The 18740-nt window shown below is 40.4% G+C and overlaps 1 protein-coding gene across 2 annotated transcripts in view; it reads left to right on the top strand.

Annotated features, from left to right (window-relative positions):
• The window catches only part of CCDC60 (coiled-coil domain containing 60), a 342947-nt gene that overhangs the window by 277109 nt on the left and 47098 nt on the right, over positions 1-18740 (top strand). For both annotated transcript variants that reach the window (XM_040345544.1, XM_040345552.1), the window contains exon 10: positions 4747-4834. In XM_040345544.1, coding sequence (XP_040201478.1) covers positions 4747-4834 — 88 coding nt within the window. The remainder of the gene's footprint in view (positions 1-4746; positions 4835-18740) is intronic.

Below are 18740 nucleotides of genomic sequence, written 5' to 3'. Positions count from 1 at the left end.
TTCAATACAAGAGGAATTAGAGAGCCCTGCTCGTTAGAGCTTACAATCCAGGTGGGAGAGTCAAGTGATACAAAAGGTAATAAATATAGGGGATGAGCTGCTCTTAACCTCCCTGGCGGTATGATTCTGTCTGGAATTACGTACCAAAAGCGGTACAATTATTTTGCAAGGAAATTTGGCGTTTTAAACTGTAGGCCTGTAATTTTTAGAAATAACTCACTTAAATCTGACCAAGCAAGAGTGTTGTAGGCATCCCGGGTATGATTTTTTTTTTAAAACAAAATTATAAATTATAATATAATAAATAATTATAAATAATTATAACAAATAATAATATAATTATAATAAAAATTATTCAATAATGTAATCAACTCAAAATCACTGAAATTTGCTCAGTTGCAGAATTGTCGCTGTCATTATTTTTTTTTTTTATGACGAATTTCCCCACAAATCGCTATCGCACAATTCTGCAAGTGATTGTAATTTATTATCGCTGTTTTCTAGCTGATCTAAAACCATTTTTGACATAAAGGGACACTTTTGGACAATCTACAGTTTTTAGGCAGAAAGAACATTTTTTATTATATAAAAGTACATGTAGGGTACTGGGCAGACCACTAGGGACAAGGGGGTGTGTGTATTTTTTACATACAGTACTGTAATATATAAGATTACAGTATACTGTATGTAATATGTTTGTTTACTTTTTTGAATTTGGCGCCGTTCTCCGTCCCCGTGCGTCGTAACGTCGCAGGGAACGGAGATCGGCGGCACACGGGGAAACTGTGAATCGAGCGAGGAGGTCCCGCTCGCTCACACAGCGGGGTGGCATCGCTGGATCCAGGGACAAGGTAAGTAACTTGCCTGTGGATCCAGCGAAAGGTCCAGCCCGAGCGTGACTCGGGGTTACCGATCCTAACATTGGAAACCTACCCCGAGTCACGCTCGGGTTTACCGCCAGGGAGGTTAAAAGAAGGATTTTTAGGGATCACCTAAAAGTGGACAGAGTAGGAGGCAGTTAGACAGATTGGGTAGGCAGTTCCAGAGGATGGGAGAGGCTTGGGAATAGTCCTGTAAGTCACCATGGGAGGAGGTGACAAGGAAACTAGAGAACAGGAGGTCTTGAAAGGATCAAAGAGAATGACTCTTGACTCTGAAACTGTTTAATATTGACGGGGGTTCTTACTGTACAACACTCAACTTGTATTTATTCATGTGAAACCATTATCCCAAAACTGTTGCTGTAACTGTTTGTGTAAATGAGTGTGAGCTTGGGTTTGGCTTCAATTTGATAGTGTCCCTAAATCTGCTATTACGTCTAACACTCCCCTACCCCCAGACTGACAATGCTCCTGTCCAAAGGTGCCCCTGTACTCTTTCATCCAGAGTGGGGGCACTCTAATGCAGGAGGTGTGTTACTTGCCAGGTTACCAGGAAAAAACTGAAAGAAAAAAGTAAAAAATCAATGCAACCACTACATCTATATGTTGGTCGTGAAAACCGGTCGTGTGTATGCTCCCTAGCAGTTTTATCGGCAAAAAAACTGCCCGCAAAAAAATTAAACCAGCTCTCCTTTTTCTCATCGTGTTTCCCATCAGTCTTTTTCTCATCACGAAAAACGGACGTGTGTATGCTTTTCCGAGGGGAAAAAAATTGCGCATTCTCAGAATCAAGTATGAGACGTGAGCGCTCGTTCTGGTAAAACTAGCGTTTGGAATGGAGATATCACATTTGTCACGCTGTAACGGACTAAAAAGCGCAAAGACTGAAAAGCGCGAATCGTCTCTCACCAAACTTTTACTAACACGAGAATCAGCAAAAGCAGCCCAAAGGGTGGCGCCATTTGAAAGGAACTTTCCCTTTATAGTCCCGTCATACGTGTTGTACGTCACCGTGCTTTGGTCTGACGTTTTTCTGCATGAAAAGTCAGGCTGGAGAGGAATCACGCTGGGAAAAACAACGGCTTTTTGCACGTCAGGAAAAACAATGGTGTGTACAAAGCATCAGGATTGGTAAGCATCAATATTTGTTACATGGCTTTGGGTTTAATCATTCTTAAAGCAGAATGAGATTGTGGAGAAATTGTTAAAGTGATACTAAACACTGTTTTAATTGAAAAAATATACCTTTTTTCATAATTGATATACAGTTGTTGGGTGAGCCAGCTCTTACCCAGCCCATCACTGATGAAAGACGAGGCTGTGTGGTGGAGGTGGGATCTCACTGTAGAAAGACAAGTCTGTGTGCTGGAGGTGGGATCTTACTGGAGAAAGACTAGTATATGCCCTGAAGGAGGGATCTTACTGGAGAAAGACCATTATGTGTGCTGGAGGTGGGATCTCACTGGAGAAAGACTAGTCTTTGTGCTGGAGGTGGGATCTCACTGTAGAAAGACAAGTCTGTGTGCTGGAGGTGGGATCTCGAGAAAGACTAGTCTGTGTGCTGGAGGTGAGATCCCACTGGAGAATGACCCGTCTGTCCTCTGGAGGTGGAATCTTACTGGAGAAAGACCAGTCTGTGTGCTACAGGTGGATCTTACTTGAGAAAGATCACTCTGGGTGCTTAAAGAGTCACTAAAGGAATTTTTTTTTTTAGCTAAATAGCTTCCTTTACCTTACTGCAGTCCTGGTTTCATGTCCTCATTGTTCGTTTTTGCTTTCATGTTGCTGTAAATCCTCTCTGTTCTGGACACTTCCTGGTTGCCTGTTTCCTGATAACCACAGTACTGGGAGATTTCTCACGGTGGTCACTAATCAAGGAGGTGTGATTACTGTGTGTAAAACGAAACTGGATTGGTGCTGAGGAGTTTTAGACAAAGTATCACTGCTCTCTATTGGCTGACTGCCCTCTAGTGGCTCTCTGTACATCAGAGAACCAGGAAACAACAGCAAAAACGAAACTACACTGCAGGCACATTATATGATTGTTTTTTTTATCTATTTTTAATCATTTTTAAAAGGAATCAGTTAACTATTATGTCTCTATGCCCTGTAAACAGTCATTTCAGCTAAAAAAAGTTTTTCCTTTAGTGACCCTTTAAGGTGTGATGTCTCTGGCAATGGAGCAGGGATAGTCTGTTTGGATGGACTGTGTCAAAGTGAAAAGTATATATAGCTCAGGATAGGAAGAGATATAATGGGCCAGATTCACAGAGGAGATACGACGGCGTAACTCCTGTCCTATCTATGCGGCTGATTCATAGAATCAGTTCCGCATAGATAGCCCTAAGATCCGACAGGTGTAATTGACTTACACTGTCGGATCTTAGGATGCAATACTTCGGCCGCCGCTGGGGGGAGTTTGCGTCGTATTCCAGCGTCGGGTATGCAAATGAGGATTTACGGCGATCCACAAAGGTTTTTCCCGTCGTTACGTCGTTGCTAGTAATTTTTTCTCGTCGCAAATTTACACCTGCTTTAACATGGCTTAACTTTAGTCGAGGCATGTTAAAGTATGGCCGTCGTTCCCGGGTCGAAGTTAAATTTTTTTTTGTTTTCGCGTAATACGTCCGGTAATGCGAATGGACGCTACGCACGTCGCCGTTCTAAAAAATGATGTCACATCGCGCAAAGCACGGCGGGAATTTCAAAACTGAGCATGCGCAGTACGTCCGGCGCGGGAGCGCGCCTAATTTAAATGGTACCCGCCCCATTTGAATTGGGCTGGCTTGCGCCAGATGTGTTTACGATACACCGCCGCAAGTTTACAGGTAAGTGCTTTGTGGATCGGGCACTTACACTGAAAACTTGCGGCGGTGTAACGTAAACGGGTTACGTTACACGGCCACAATTCTACGTGAATCTGACCCACTATGCCTTTTATGCTATACAAAAATAAAAAAACAAAATAAAAATCTTCCTGTCTGTAACCTTTTTTTCTGGGGAAAAGTTCCACTTCAAGTCTGAAAATGCTGATTGATTTGTCATATCAAAGCTGATGGTTCGGTATTGAATTGACTTTAGCAAAATGAATCACCTGCCATTTGCAAATGCCTTCTCATTAGAATTCCACTTTATTGAAACCTCTACTTAAATGAATTGTGAGTTTGTTTACAATATTATTTTATTATTTTATATAGGTATTACAGGGATTTACCTTATACAAAACAGGTATATATATGAAGACCATCTACATATACTTACAGAATATAGTATATATTCTTACATATCTTCAGTACATATCTTCTCTAAAAATAAAAAAAAATAAAAAAACAGAAAAAATAAAAAAGGGTGCTCCACTTTAGCTTATAGAACCGATCGGATGTTATTCCAAGCATGAAAGAAGAGAAAGGGAAGAAAAAAGAAGAATAAAAAAATAATTGTGAGTTTGGACTGAAACTGTACTTTAAAAACGTTACATCTTTCAGGCCTATAATTTTCAGGGCACGAAGGGCTCTCAAGTGCATTTTGTATGTCATTCTTCTTAGCTGAATTTGCATTCCTAAAAGACAAATTCTAATTGGTTGATATTGGTTACTGAGATTTCCCTTTATTAATAAGCCTGGGTTTCAAGTCAAGTTGGCAAGTTTATTTGCAAATAAAATAGACACTGCAAGAGAGGGAATAAATCTGCACATTCATAATTTATCCGTTTTAGATTTATTGTAAGTAAAATGCCAAATAAAAAGCTACTGTTTCATGTGTAAGCGTGCAAAAAAATCGAAAGCACATTTCACTGTTGTGTGATTTTTTTTTTTTTTAAGAGTTCAATCAACTATCTTAAAATGTCACTGTTTAATGCTTTCAGATATGCAGACCTTGCTGAAAATGATTGGAGAAAGGGTGAGCAAGGAATTAGATGAAGAAGAAAGTCAATCCAAGTACAAGTTTAAAAGGTATGTATTATGCACTCAAAACACTGAGGACTGAAAATACATTAAAGTACTGTGGAGGAGCCAAAGAAAATTTGTTAACACTTTTTTTTTATTATTACACAAATTCTAATAAACAATGGCAAAGAAACAAGGAGCAGAGAAATCACCACTAGGCTTCAAACTGCAACGCCAAAGAAATAAGTAAAAAAAAAAACAATTTTTTTGTTAAATTACGTATTGATTATCATGAAATATATAATGCATTGCAGCGCCATCCTCCAGTCCCTTTGTCGCTATTCTGTCCTGTAGTGAAATAGGAGCCTGGAAAAAGGAACCACAGCACACAGAGGACTAGGCATCCAACACTAGGCTGGAAGTGGCAGATACAGAAGATTTTTCAGCCATGCCTTTGGTTTGAGATTTAGAAATAGGGCTTAGACAGGGTTTCATTAAAGTGTGTTACCCCAACATTTTATATTCCTGATATGTGTGTGTTGTACCATGTACTCGTGTTAAAAGTACCCTGTTCTCTCTGTGTTGCTTGCTTTGTGTGAAAGCTCTGATAATCCTGCCTGTTCGCCGCTTTCCTATTTCATACTGACCATTCTAGGCATGAGAGCACACAGTGGCGTAGCGTAGGATGTCAGCACCTGGGGCAAGTCAAGTAATTTGCGCCCCATAACCCATGTACTCCCTTCCACTAGTACAGTATTAAACCCCTTACCCTCTAAACATATGTATTGTATTTTAGGAAAATACTGATGTAATTAAAGTAAAATGCATCTGCGTCACTGCCCCCCCATCACCCCATGTATTATATATACACTGACCTTCCCCCATCACCCCATGTATTACACACTGCCCCCCCACCCCATGTATTATATATACACTGACCCCCCCATGTATTATATATACATTAACACCCCCCCCCCCCGTGTATTATAGACACACTGACCTCATGTATTATACACTGTGCCCCATCACCCCATGAATTATATATACACTGCCCCCCCATCACCCTATGTATTATATATACACTGCCCCCCCACTCCATGTATTATATATACATTGCCCCCCCCCCATGTATTATATATACACTGACCCCCCCCCCATGTATTATACACTGTGCCCCATCAACCCATGTATTATATATACACTGACCCCCTCACCCCATGTATTATATATACACTGACCCCTGTGTATTATATATACACCAACCCCCATATATTATATAAACTCCAACCCCCATACATTTTATAAACACTAACCCCCATATATTATATATAATATATGTTGTTAGTGTATATACAGTACAATATATGTTGTTAGTGTTTATATAATATATGGGGTCAGTGTATATATAATATATGGGGGTTAGTGTATATATATAATATATGGGGTTAGTGTTTACAGTATATAATACATGGGGTTAGTATATATATAATATATGGGGGTTAGTGTTTATATAATATATGGGGGTTGGTGTGTGTATATATAATATATGGGGGTTAGTGTATATATAATATATGGGGGTTAGTGTATATATCATATATGGGGTTAGTGTATATATAATACATGGGGGTCAGTGTATATATAATACATGGGGTTAGGGAGGTGGGCAGTGTGTAATACATGGGATGATGGGGGGGGGGGGGGGGGGTCAGTGTATATATAATACATGGGGTGATGGGGGGTCAGTGTATATATAATATATGGGGGTTGGTGTATATATAATATATGGGGGTTAGTGTTTACATAATATATGGGGTCAGTGTATATGTAATATTTGGGGTTAGTGAATATATATTATATGGGGTTAGTGTATATATAATATACACCAACCCCCATATATTATGTAGTGCCCCTTTACTTTCAGAATGTTAAATTTTGTGGGGGAATGAGAGAGTTATGTTGCTCTCATTCTGGAATTAGTTAAATTTGTCTGTCGCCAAATCTGGATTGTTCTGTGGGTCAGTCTGCGTTTCCAGGGATGCAGTTTCATCTCTGGGCGGCAGGTGGTGCCAGAGAGGTCCAGGCGGAGCCGCTTCTTCCTATTTCTGTGGCGGAAGCCGTTGTTCTGGGTTCTTCGCGGGTTCCTGGTTCCAGGTGCGGCACCGACCGTTAGGGTGTGCGCACATCGCAAGCCCCACCACTATGGCCTACCTGGTCTGGGGTCGCACGCTACGCAGAGTTCCTGACTCTGGACCCTTCCGGCCTGGAGCAACTGATGCTACCAAGGGGCCTCAGTGACTTACTGGGTCCCCACTTCTACTGAGAAGATCCCAAGCTGTATGCTATTCGATGGGGGATCGGCTTGAGGAGAACCCGGAGGCAGGTTATCCAAAAGGGCTTGAACGAACCATCGGGGATCTGGTGACCGGACATTGACAGGTACACTTGCACTGTCAACCGGTGATCCTAACGTAATTTACTGGGAGGATTCGCTCTTCTGATCAATCTAATCTTGCACTAGGCCTGTGGCAGAGGCCTCAACATTTAATTAGAGCCAAGTCAGTGGCAGAGACTTGTTCTTCCCAGAAGCTTTAAATGGTCACTAAAGGAAAACATTTTTTTTGCTGAAATGACTGTTTACAGGGTATAGAGAGATACAAGTTAACTGATTCCTTTTAAAAAAGATTAAAAATAGATAAAAATCAATCATATAATGTGCCTGCAGTTTCACTTTCGTTTTTAAACTGGTTTCATGTTTCTGTGAAGTAGAGAGAGACACAGAACAAAAACAAACAAATCCAGGGCAGTGTTTTGTTTCTAAAATGAATCTGATTGGTTCTGAGGAGTTTTAGACACACAGCTTGGACCACAGTGAAAAGCTGCCATGAGATTTTTCATATGGAGCCAGACAAGCAGGAAGTGTGGAGATCAGAGCAGAATTACAGCTACTTCAAAGCAAAAACGAACAATGAGGACATGAAACTAGGACTGCAGTAAGGTAAAGGAAGCTATTTAGCTAAAAAAATATTTTCCTTTAGTGATCCTTTAAGTGACGCTCTGGCTGCCATGCCTGTGAGAGAGGTCTGTCCAGGGGCACTTCACCCACTCCGGCGGGAGTGGCGGCATACTGATACAACTATCAGAAGGCAGGACTGCTTTCTTCATCCAAGGCCTGATACCGCAAAGTTATTCTAATTTCATCAACCTTTCCTGTCTACCTCAAGTTGATGTGTTGGTCGTGTTGGACCAAGAAAATAAAGCATTCAGAAAACCTTATCTACAGATTGGACATTCGATTACTGCTCTGCTCACTACCTTCACCCCTAGACATCACATAGAGGTGACTTAATACGCCGATCCCAAATCAATCAGCGGCTCCTGAGGGGGTAGCGCTACAATTATATACACCAACCCCCATATATTACATTAACACAAACCCCCATATAATATTATTATTATTATTATTATTATTATTATTATTATTATTATTATTATTATTTTCCAAAACAATGTTTATTGTATCCTCTCACACAGCCATGTCATTTATTCACAGCAATCAAGTCTACAAGTCCCACCCTCCACTGCGGCAGATGGCTTGTAGATGTTAGCAAACTGTGAGGTCACTAATGAATTTATTGACACTTCCTTCAGCTTTGTAACTGTCTGCCAGTATGGAGATACGGACAGGCAAGCTAGAGGCAGTGTCAGAAGGACCCTGACAATGCATCCATAATTTAATGATCATGGGTGCAATGCTCTGCAAGCGTATCAGAAAATAAATGAATGCACGTTCATTTTTGTCCTGCAAAAATTTGTGCATTTAGAAAAAAAAAAGGTAAAAGGTAAACTTATCCTTTAAAAGAGCAGCATGCTGAGCATGGCTAGAACATATTCAGGCTTCATTATACTTGTAGATTAATTTTTTCTAAAAAAGCTATTTAAATACTGAATGATAAAGCATGCTTAATGTTGTAAAATTTGTTTTTCATGGCCCAAATCACGTATTTTAATATAGAAGCTGAAGAACATGTTTTACCTATATTGACTTTTTTCTACGCAAATTAGTGAGCCTAGGCTCATGTATTGCAACAAGAAAAGAGACACAAAGCAGCGCCCTCTGAGCGTAGCAAGTGTGTTTAATATTGGGAATGTTTAAAAAACATATGAATCACCTACTCACATGTCTGATGTAGGTAAACAGCATAGTACATTGTAAGGGGTTCATCCGCGGGGGTCCCGGAGAAGACGAGATGTCCTCACGCTGACATGTGGTGTCCTGATCCGTACTGCAGCGTCGATGGGAACCAAAAGAGCCCTCGGAACTGAAGTGCGCAGTGCAGGTCTCCACTGTGTGCAGCTGTGGCTGCCGACTTCACATCCGGGCGCGGGAGGTGCACGCGTTCGAGGCTTTCCAGTCTCTTCTTCAGGCATAGTAGTGGCCATCTTTCCGGAGCTCAATATGTATACAAGGGAAAGACCGCCCTGGGTACTCCGATTGGCCAGATCTTGATTACGGAACATCTAATACCCCCCACGAGACTTATATACAAAAGTACCATTAAAAACAACATTTATATAAAAACATTTATACGAAAAATATATATATATATCTCTCAGTTGATTAAGACAGCGGCGGTTTGCCTAAGTAGTCATAAAAATAAAATTAAGAAGGCTCTATATTAATACGGCAATAATATGATGGAAATTAATAAATAATATAATATAATAATAAGAAATATATATAAGTAAATAAGTAGAAACAAATACAAATTGCTGCACAAAAATGCTGCACAAAAGTGCTGCACAACAACTACCGCTGTGTTAACCTCCCTCATACACACGGCATATAATATATATACTGCCTAACTGGGGGTTACATATAGTAATTAATATACATATATAAGGAATATATATATATATATAAAAAATATACATATATAAAAAGAAAAGATTATTAGAATATATTAAAATATTAATATCTAAAAATGTTCTAAAGTGAGGAGGGGGAAGGGAAAAGGAAGAGGGAACTATGGCGTTGACGTCACCTATAATCACTCTTAAAGTTTTATCTGAATCAGGTATATTCTGATGGACTTTATGTATTATCAGCTATATTGTATTGATAGAATATTGTAATCACATTCTAGATCACACTACCCCAGCATCACAATACCCCAGCAAAATATATTCATAATAGAATATTAATCTCTATACCCTCGTTTAAGCCTCCAGGTGAGAGGCTATCGAGGGTAAATATCCAGAAATTCTCCCTCTCACATAGACGCTTATAGCGTTCAGCTGGGGGGAGGAGTCTGGATATTGCCTCAAGGACCCATACACGGAGTCCCTCAGGAGATTGTTCATGATGTTCCTTAAAGTGGCGGGCTACACTGTACTTATCCAAGCCTTTTTCTACGGTGTTTCTATGTTCACCAAACCTCTTTCGTAGGGTGCGTATAGTACGTCCTACATAAAACAGCCCACAAGGGCAAGTTAGACAATATACAACGAATTCTGAGCCACAATTGAAGAATTCGGGTATAGTGTATATTTTACCTTTACATGTAAATTGTTTTTGTCTATGGTTTACAAACTGGCATGTGAGGCACCGTGGTTTTTTACACTGGTACATCCCTTTGATTTGGAAGAACGTCAGTGGGGCACTAGCTTGGGGTTTTTGTTTTTTCGTTATTTTGCTCGGGGCTATCAATGTCTTGATGTTCCTGGCTCGTCTATAGCTCACCAAAGGTCTATCGGAAATGGCCGATTTTAAATGGGGGTCTTCCCTCAAAATGGGCCAGTGCTTCCGTAAAATTTGTTCCATTCTACGATATTGGTTGTGGAACTGGGTGGTAAATCTCACTGGTTGTTGTTGATTATGATGCTTTTTGTCACTTTTTTGTAGAACTTCTGTATGTAGATATCTCTGGAAAGCTTCTTCAACTAGGGGTTCCGGATAATCCTTGTCCACAAATTTATTTTTGAGAAGGCACCCATGTGTAATATAATCTTCCGTACGGGTACAATTATGTTTCAGTCTACAAAATTGACTCTTGGGAATATTGTTTACCCAACTCGGGTGATGACAACTTTGATAGTGCAGGTAAGAATTACCTGCCATGGGTTTAATGTAATTTTGGGAATGAATAACATGATTGGAGTCATGGGATAGTTCAAGGTCAAGAAACACTAGGGACTCTGTGTCTGTGACAAAGGTAAAGGATAGTCCCATCGTATTGGAGTTGCAGTGCTCCACAAAGGGTAAAATGGAGCATTCCGGGCCATCCCAAATAATAATAATGTCGTCTATATAACGACCAAAGAAAATTAGATGTTTCGCAAATGGGTTGTTATACCAAATATTTTGTTTTTCCCAGTAGCCCATAGTAAGGTTTGCATAACTGGGGGCAAAATTAGCCCCCATAGCAGTCCCTTGTGTCTGGATGAAGAATTCCTTGTCTAATTCAAAATAATTGTGGGTAAGACAGAATCTGAGGAGATCAACAAGAAAATAAGCTTGTCGTCCATTTAATATAGGGTCCTCATTAAGGTAGTATTGGGTGGCAGAAAGGCCTATGTCGTGTGGAATTGACGTGTATAACGATACAACGTCTAGTGAGAGCCATCTATAGGTGTCTTCCCATCTATAGTTCTTAAGCGTGTCAAGTAATTGAATTCCATCCTTAATATGTGATGGAAGGTTTGTAACAAGAGGTTGCAGAAAGTGGTCAATATAAATAGACAAGTAACTAGTCACACTTTCCATGGCCGCAACAATTGGTCTACCTGGTGGATTTTCAGAGTTCTTATGAATCTTGGGCAGGTGGTAAAAATATGGGGTTTTGTAAAAATCATGAACTAAAAATGCGAACTCGGTTTTGGTGATCAGACCATCTATTTTGGCTTTACCAACTAGTTCACGTACTTCCTGGGAAAAGTCTGGGAGGGGATCCTTTTTTAATTTTTGGTAGGTATTGCTATCAGATAACAACCGTTTGCTTTCTTTGATGTAATCTATCGAGTTCTGGACTACTATGCCACCCCCCTTATCAGCCAATCTAATGACTATATTGGTGTTGTCGGTAAGTTTTTTCAGGGCTATCGACTCAGCTGAAGTTAGATTGGACGAAGGTTTATGTAATGACACCTCCTGACACATTCGCTGGATCTCGGTATGTACTACCTGATAAAAACTTTGTACAAATGGTCCTTTTGAAAAGGTGGGATAGAATATTGATTTGGGCCTGAATCTTGTGTTTTGTATCGGTGGTGAAGTAGATAAATGTTGTGACAGTTGTTCTACAAAATCGTCTGAATCTTCAGTATATAATAGCTCTAAATGGTCTAATGCCATCCTTTCTGGGGCGGTGCAATCCTGAAAATGATCATTATTAGTTGATTTTTCTAATAATTCATCGACAAAGGATGAGTTAATTGTACTGGTGTTGGTGGCCGCCTTCATATTAAAAAACCTTTTTACGGTGATATTTCTGGTGAACCTATTCAAGTCCAGGAACAATGTAAAGGGGTTTGGTTGGGCTGTAGGCGCGAAAGTGAGTCCCCTAGCCAAGAGTGACTGTTCTGCAACAGATAATTCATGACTAGATAAATTGAAAATTTTTATAGTTTTCGAAATTTCCCCTTGTGTCTTCCTTGATCTACGTCGTTGTCCCCCTCTCCTGCCTCTATGGACAGCTTTCTTTTTGGGCAAGACAGGGGGGCAAGTACCAAAAAAGAAGGAGAAGTGGATGGCTGGGGCGTAAGGCCTGAACATGACAGAATATCTATGTCATTATTAATAACTGAATCAATGAGGATCAAGTTGGATTCTAAGGGAGGCTCAATTTTCGCTAAAATGGTTTGGACACTAGACACGGTAGTAGAAGTACTTATCAAAGTAGTGGACCTAGGTGAATCCTGGATTGTACCTGATGTGGTTGTGATCACTGATGTGGTGCCTTTGCACTCACTGGATACAGTGGTGGCAGGCCCCTGTAAGGGGGGGGTTGCACCCTGGGTATCTATAACACTAGGTGTGGTCGGTGACTTGGATGAAGTCATTATATTGGCTTTATCCGTTAGTGCTTTGGTCTGGAAACTTGGTCGTATACGGGGATTGATAGTCAGACCGGTATGTTTAGCCAAGAATTCCCTGGTAGGCTGGGGTGTACACTCCATCAAAGGCCTCAACATTGGGATTTGTGTATCTCTATATGCTGACTCTTGGGTGGTAGGAGAGACTTGGCTGGGAAATTTGGGTTTCTTCCAGCAGAAGATTTTGTTGGAATTATAATCATCAAAATCCCTCCTAATCTTCTGCTCCTTTGTGGAGCACTGCAACTCCAATACGATGGGACTATCCTTTACCTTTGTCACAGACACAGAGTCCCTAGTGTTTCTTGACCTTGAACTATCCCATGACTCCAATCATGTTATTCATTCCCAAAATTACATTAAACCCATGGCAGGTAATTCTTACCTGCACTATCAAAGTTGTCATCACCCGAGTTGGGTAAACAATATTCCCAAGAGTCAATTTTGTAGACTGAAACATAATTGTACCCGTACGGAAGATTATATTACACATGGGTGCCTTCTCAAAAATAAATTTGTGGACAAGGATTATCCGGAACCCCTAGTTGAAGAAGCTTTCCAGAGATATCTACATACAGAAGTTCTACAAAAAAGTGACAAAAAGCATCATAATCAACAACAACCAGTGAGATTTACCACCCAGTTCCACAACCAATATCGTAGAATGGAACAAATTTTACGGAAGCACTGGCCCATTTTGAGGGAAGACCCCCATTTAAAATCGGCCATTTCCGATAGACCTTTGGTGAGCTATAGACAAGCCAGGAACATCAAGACATTGATAGCCCCGAGCAAAATAACGAAAAAACAAAAACCCCAAGCTAGTGCCCCACTGACGTTCTTCCAAATCAAAGGGATGTACCAGTGTAAAAAACCACGGTGCCTCACATGCCAGTTTGTAAACCATAGACAAAAACAATTTACATGTAAAGGTAAAATATACACTATACCCGAATTCTTCAATTGTGGCTCAGAATTCGTTGTATATTGTCTAACTTGCCCTTGTGGGCTGTTTTATGTAGGACGTACTATACGCACCCTACGAAAGAGGTTTGGTGAACATAGAAACACCGTAGAAAAAGGCTTGGATAAGTACAGTGTAGCCCGCCACTTTAAGGAACATCATGAACAATCTCCTGAGGGACTCCGTGTATGGGTCCTTGAGGCAATATCCAGACTCCTCCCCCCAGCTGAACGCTATAAGCGTCTATGTGAGAGGGAGAATTTCTGGATATTTACCCTCGATAGCCTCTCACCTGGAGGCTTAAACGAGGGTATAGAGATTAATATTCTATTATGAATATATTTTGCTGGGGTATTGTGATGCTGGGGTAGTGTGATCTAGAATGTGATTACAATATTCTATCAATACAATATAGCTGATAATACATAAAGTCCATCAGAATATACCTGATTCAGATAAAACTTTAAGAGTGATTATAGGTGACGTCAACGCCATAGTTCCCTCTTCCTTTTCCCTTCCCCCTCCTCACTTTAGAACATTTTTAGATATTAATATTTTAATATATTCTAATAATCTTTTCTTTTTATATATGTATATTTTTTATATATATATATATATTCCTTATATATGTATATTAATTACTATATGTAACCCCCAGTTAGGCAGTATATATATATTATATGCCGTGTGTATGAGGGAGGTTAACACAGCGGTAGTTGTTGTGCAGCACTTTTGTGCAGCATTTTTGTGCAGCAATTTGTATTTGTTTCTACTTATTTACTTATATATATTTCTTATTATTATATTATATTATTTATTAATTTCCATCATATTATTGCCGTATTAATATAGAGCCTTCTTAATTTTATTTTTATGACTACTTAGGCAAACCGCCGCTGTCTTAATCAACTGAGAGATATATATATATATTTTTCGTATAAATGTTTTTATATAAATGTTGTTTTTAATGGTACTTTTGTATATAAGTCTCGTGGGGGGTATTAGATGTTCCGTAATCAAGATCTGGCCAATCGGAGTACCCAGGGCGGTCTTTCCCTTGTATACATATTGAGCTCCGGAAAGATGGCCACTACTATGCCTGAAGAAGAGACTGGAAAGCCTCGAACGCGTGCACCTCCCGCGCCCGGATGTGAAGTCGGCAGCCACAGCTGCACACAGTGGAGACCTGCACTGCGCACTTCAGTTCCGAGGGCTCTTTTGGTTCCCATCGACGCTGCAGTACGGATCAGGACACCACATGTCAGCGTGAGGACATCTCGTCTTCTCCGGGACCCCCGCGGATGAACCCCTTACAATGTACTATGCTGTTTACCTACATCAGACATGTGAGTAGGTGATTCATATGTTTTTTAAACATTCCCAATATTAAACACACTTGCTACGCTCAGAGGGCGCTGCTTTGTGTCTCTTTTCTTGTTGCTTCACAGATCGCTTCATCTGTCAGCTGGCAGCCATCTAAGCAAAGCATCGTTTCATTATTCAGTGCTGTGGACTTTTTAATTGATGGACTATAGTAATTCCATATGAGCACTATATATTCTTCATTTTTTAATTTCCACATAATTAGTTTGAAGTTCTATTGTTCCCAACCTTTATCCTTTGTTTATGGTCTATAGAGATATTAATGGGGAGAGCGCTTGATACTATGTTTTTTTAGGCTCATGTATTGCGAATATGTATTTGTAAGTTTGAACTTTAGGTAAGTCTTAATGTGTTCTAAAACCTTTTTCAACTCTTTTCTATACACTGAGCCTGTGGTCAGGACTCTGGTTTGTTTGCTGGCACTAATTTCATCACAGCAGGTGCTGTTTACCTATTGTATTCACTGGGATATATGCATATTATTTTGTTCTTTTTAAAATGTTTACTTTTCATGTTTGCTAAGGCAATGATTTGGATCATGACATTTTAAATGTTTTTATGCCTTAAAGCAGAGTTCCGCCAATTATTATTTTTTTTTAAAGTCAGCAGCTACAAATACTACAGCTGCTGACTTTTAAAATAAGAACACTTACCTGTCCAGGGAGCCTGCGATGTCGGCACCGGAAGCTGATCTTTCCCTCGGTTCTCGGGTGCTGCCGCCGCCATCTTCGGTAAGGGAATCAGGAAGTGAAGCCTTGCGGCTTCACTTCCTGGTTCCCTACTGCGCATGCGCGACTCGCGCTGCACGATCTGAATATATATAGATCAAGAAATAAAACAATATAAGAAAAAAAAGCAATATTTGAGTAGTTTAGGAGAAAAATAACATAAACACAAAATAATAATTTTATTATTATTAACTCCATCATAGTAGGATTTCGAAAAGCGGAAGTTCCATTTTAGGGTGGAACTCCGCTTTAAGGAGAGAGCTATAAAATGTTATGTGCATTAACTTGTTTATGTATTGTAAATACAGTATAATATTATACATGTTATTATTACCACCATACGAAAACTAAAGGGGATATTTTAGGGTGGAGAGTGAGGGAAGGGGCTAGTAAGTATGCCATTTACCAGCCCCTTCTTTTTCAAAATGAGCACTCACTGTGTTCATTTATAACTGAAGTATAAAAAACTGTATTTACTATGCTTCAGCTTGTGAATGAATAGGAAGCTGCTCAGCAAGGAGCACTTCCCACTCATTCATTGCCATGTGCAGCTGAGGCTGCAGAGAAAGGCATTTATGTTTGAACTTTGGGTGCACACCCTAATGCAATAGGCTGTGCACATGTGCCAAAGCTAATGATAATAAATTCCCTTAACTGCTTCAACCCCGGGACCATTTCGCTGGCCAAAGACCAGGCCACTTTTTGCGATTCGGAACTGCTTTGCTTTAACTGACAATTGTGCGGTCGTGCGCCGCTGTACCCAAACAAAATTGATGTTCATTTTTCCCCACAAATGGAGCTTTTTTTTGGTGGTATCTGATCACCTCTGCGGTTTTAATTTTTTTGCGCTATAAACGAAAATAGAGCGACAATTTCGAAAAAAGTCAATATCTTTTACTTATTGCTATAATAAATATCCCCCAAAAATATATATAAAAAAAATGTTTCCTCAGTTTAGGCCGACACGTATTCTTCTACATATTGTTGGGGGGGAAAAAACGCAATAAGTTATAGCATCTACAAAATAAGGGATAGTTTTATGACATTTTTATTAATAATTTTATTTTATTAATTTATTAATAATTTTATTTTTACTAGTAATGGCAGCGATCTGCAATTTTTATTGTGACTGTGACTTTATGGTGGACACATCGGACACTTTTGACACATTTTTGGGACCATTGTCATTTTTACAGTAATCAGTGCTATAAAAAAGCACTGATTACTGTAAAAATTACACTGGCAGTGAATGGGATAATCACTATGTGGCGCTGAAGGGGTTAAGTCAGTACTAGGGAGTGCTTCTTACTGTTAGGGGGCGTGGCTACGAGTGACACGTCACTGATGACCGTTCCCAATTACGGGGGAACAGCCATCAGTGACATGTCACTAGGCAGAATAGGGGAATGCCTTGTTTACAAAGGCATCCCCCTGTTCTGCCTCTGCTGACCGCAATCGCGGGCCGCTCGGGAACATCGAGTCAGCAAGTAATTAAAGCTGAAATTTAGCTATTTTTAGTGCAGTCTTAGAAACAATACTTTCCAGTAATAAATATTTTGTAGGGATGCCTGTCCTCTTCCTGTCTCTGAACTTCTGGTGATATACAGGGGTTAATAGCATCAGGTTACAGGCTGCACTGCCATGAAAAAGTTGGGCCAGGATATGTCCCTGTGGCATATCATCATGTGTGCGCAAGTGTGTGAGGGACACGTGGGCCCTTTTTTTTTTTGTCACAATGTAGAGAATACGATTTCCTATCATCTGTGCCCAGTCTTGCCACACAGAGTTAATCCAGCGCTGAGCAATCCTCTTTTTATTGTTCAGTTAAATAAAACAGACTTCCAGATAAAGTCCTTGCTTTGAGTGACAGGTTATTTACATATCTCGTGCACTAGCTTGCAGACATGCACAGCGTCTGTAAAAAGTGCCCAATTCACATCCCCCTCCCCTCTCCCCCTCTCCTCTCCCCTACAGCTCTCCTAGGATTGGCTGTCTTTCCTGTGTTTTGACTAAATGTTTTCAAAACATTTATGGCCAGATTCACGTAGAGCCACGTATCTTTTGGCCGGCGTAGCGCATCCCATTTGCACTACGCCGACGTAACATAGTGAGGCAAGGCCAGTATTCACAAAGCACTTGCTCCGTAAGTTACGTCGGCGTAGCGCAAATGGGCTGGCGTAACCCCGCCTAATTCAAAGCAGGCATGTGGTGGGCAGGCTACATTTAAATTAACCGTGACGTCATGTAAATGAAGGCTGTTCGTACGGCGCATGCGCGTGCATGTTGAGAATCACGTCGCAAATACTCAATGCTTTTGATGTGAACGTCACCTATGCCCAGCCCCATTCACGTACGGCTTACGCAAACGACGTAAAATACGACGTCCATACCTTGCATGGGCTGCGCCATCTTTTTGATGGTAATCTTTACGCCGGAAAAACGCCTTACGTAAACAGCGTCGCTTACTGCGACGGGCGTACGTACATTCGTGAATCGGCGTATCTTGCTCATTTACATATTCGACGTGTAAATGAACGTACACGCCCCTAGCGGCCAGCGTAAATAGGCAGCCAAGATACGACAGCGTAGGAGACTTACGTCGGTCGTATCTTGGCCAAATTCAGGCGTATCTGGTTTCCAGAATACACCTAAAGATACGACGGCGCACATTCAGACTTACAACGGCGTATCTACAGTAGATACGCCGTCGTAAGTCTACGTGAATCTGGCTATCAGTCATTTACCAGGATGTGTTATGTGGGGGAGGGGTGGATTTCTCACTTTTTATACTTACACCCAGTAAGAC

The sequence above is a fragment of the Rana temporaria genome, chromosome 1 (assembly GCF_905171775.1).
Source record: "Rana temporaria chromosome 1, aRanTem1.1, whole genome shotgun sequence".
Classification (NCBI taxonomy): Eukaryota; Metazoa; Chordata; class Amphibia; order Anura; family Ranidae; genus Rana; species Rana temporaria.
This window is presented reverse-complemented; position numbering and strand designations above follow the sequence as displayed.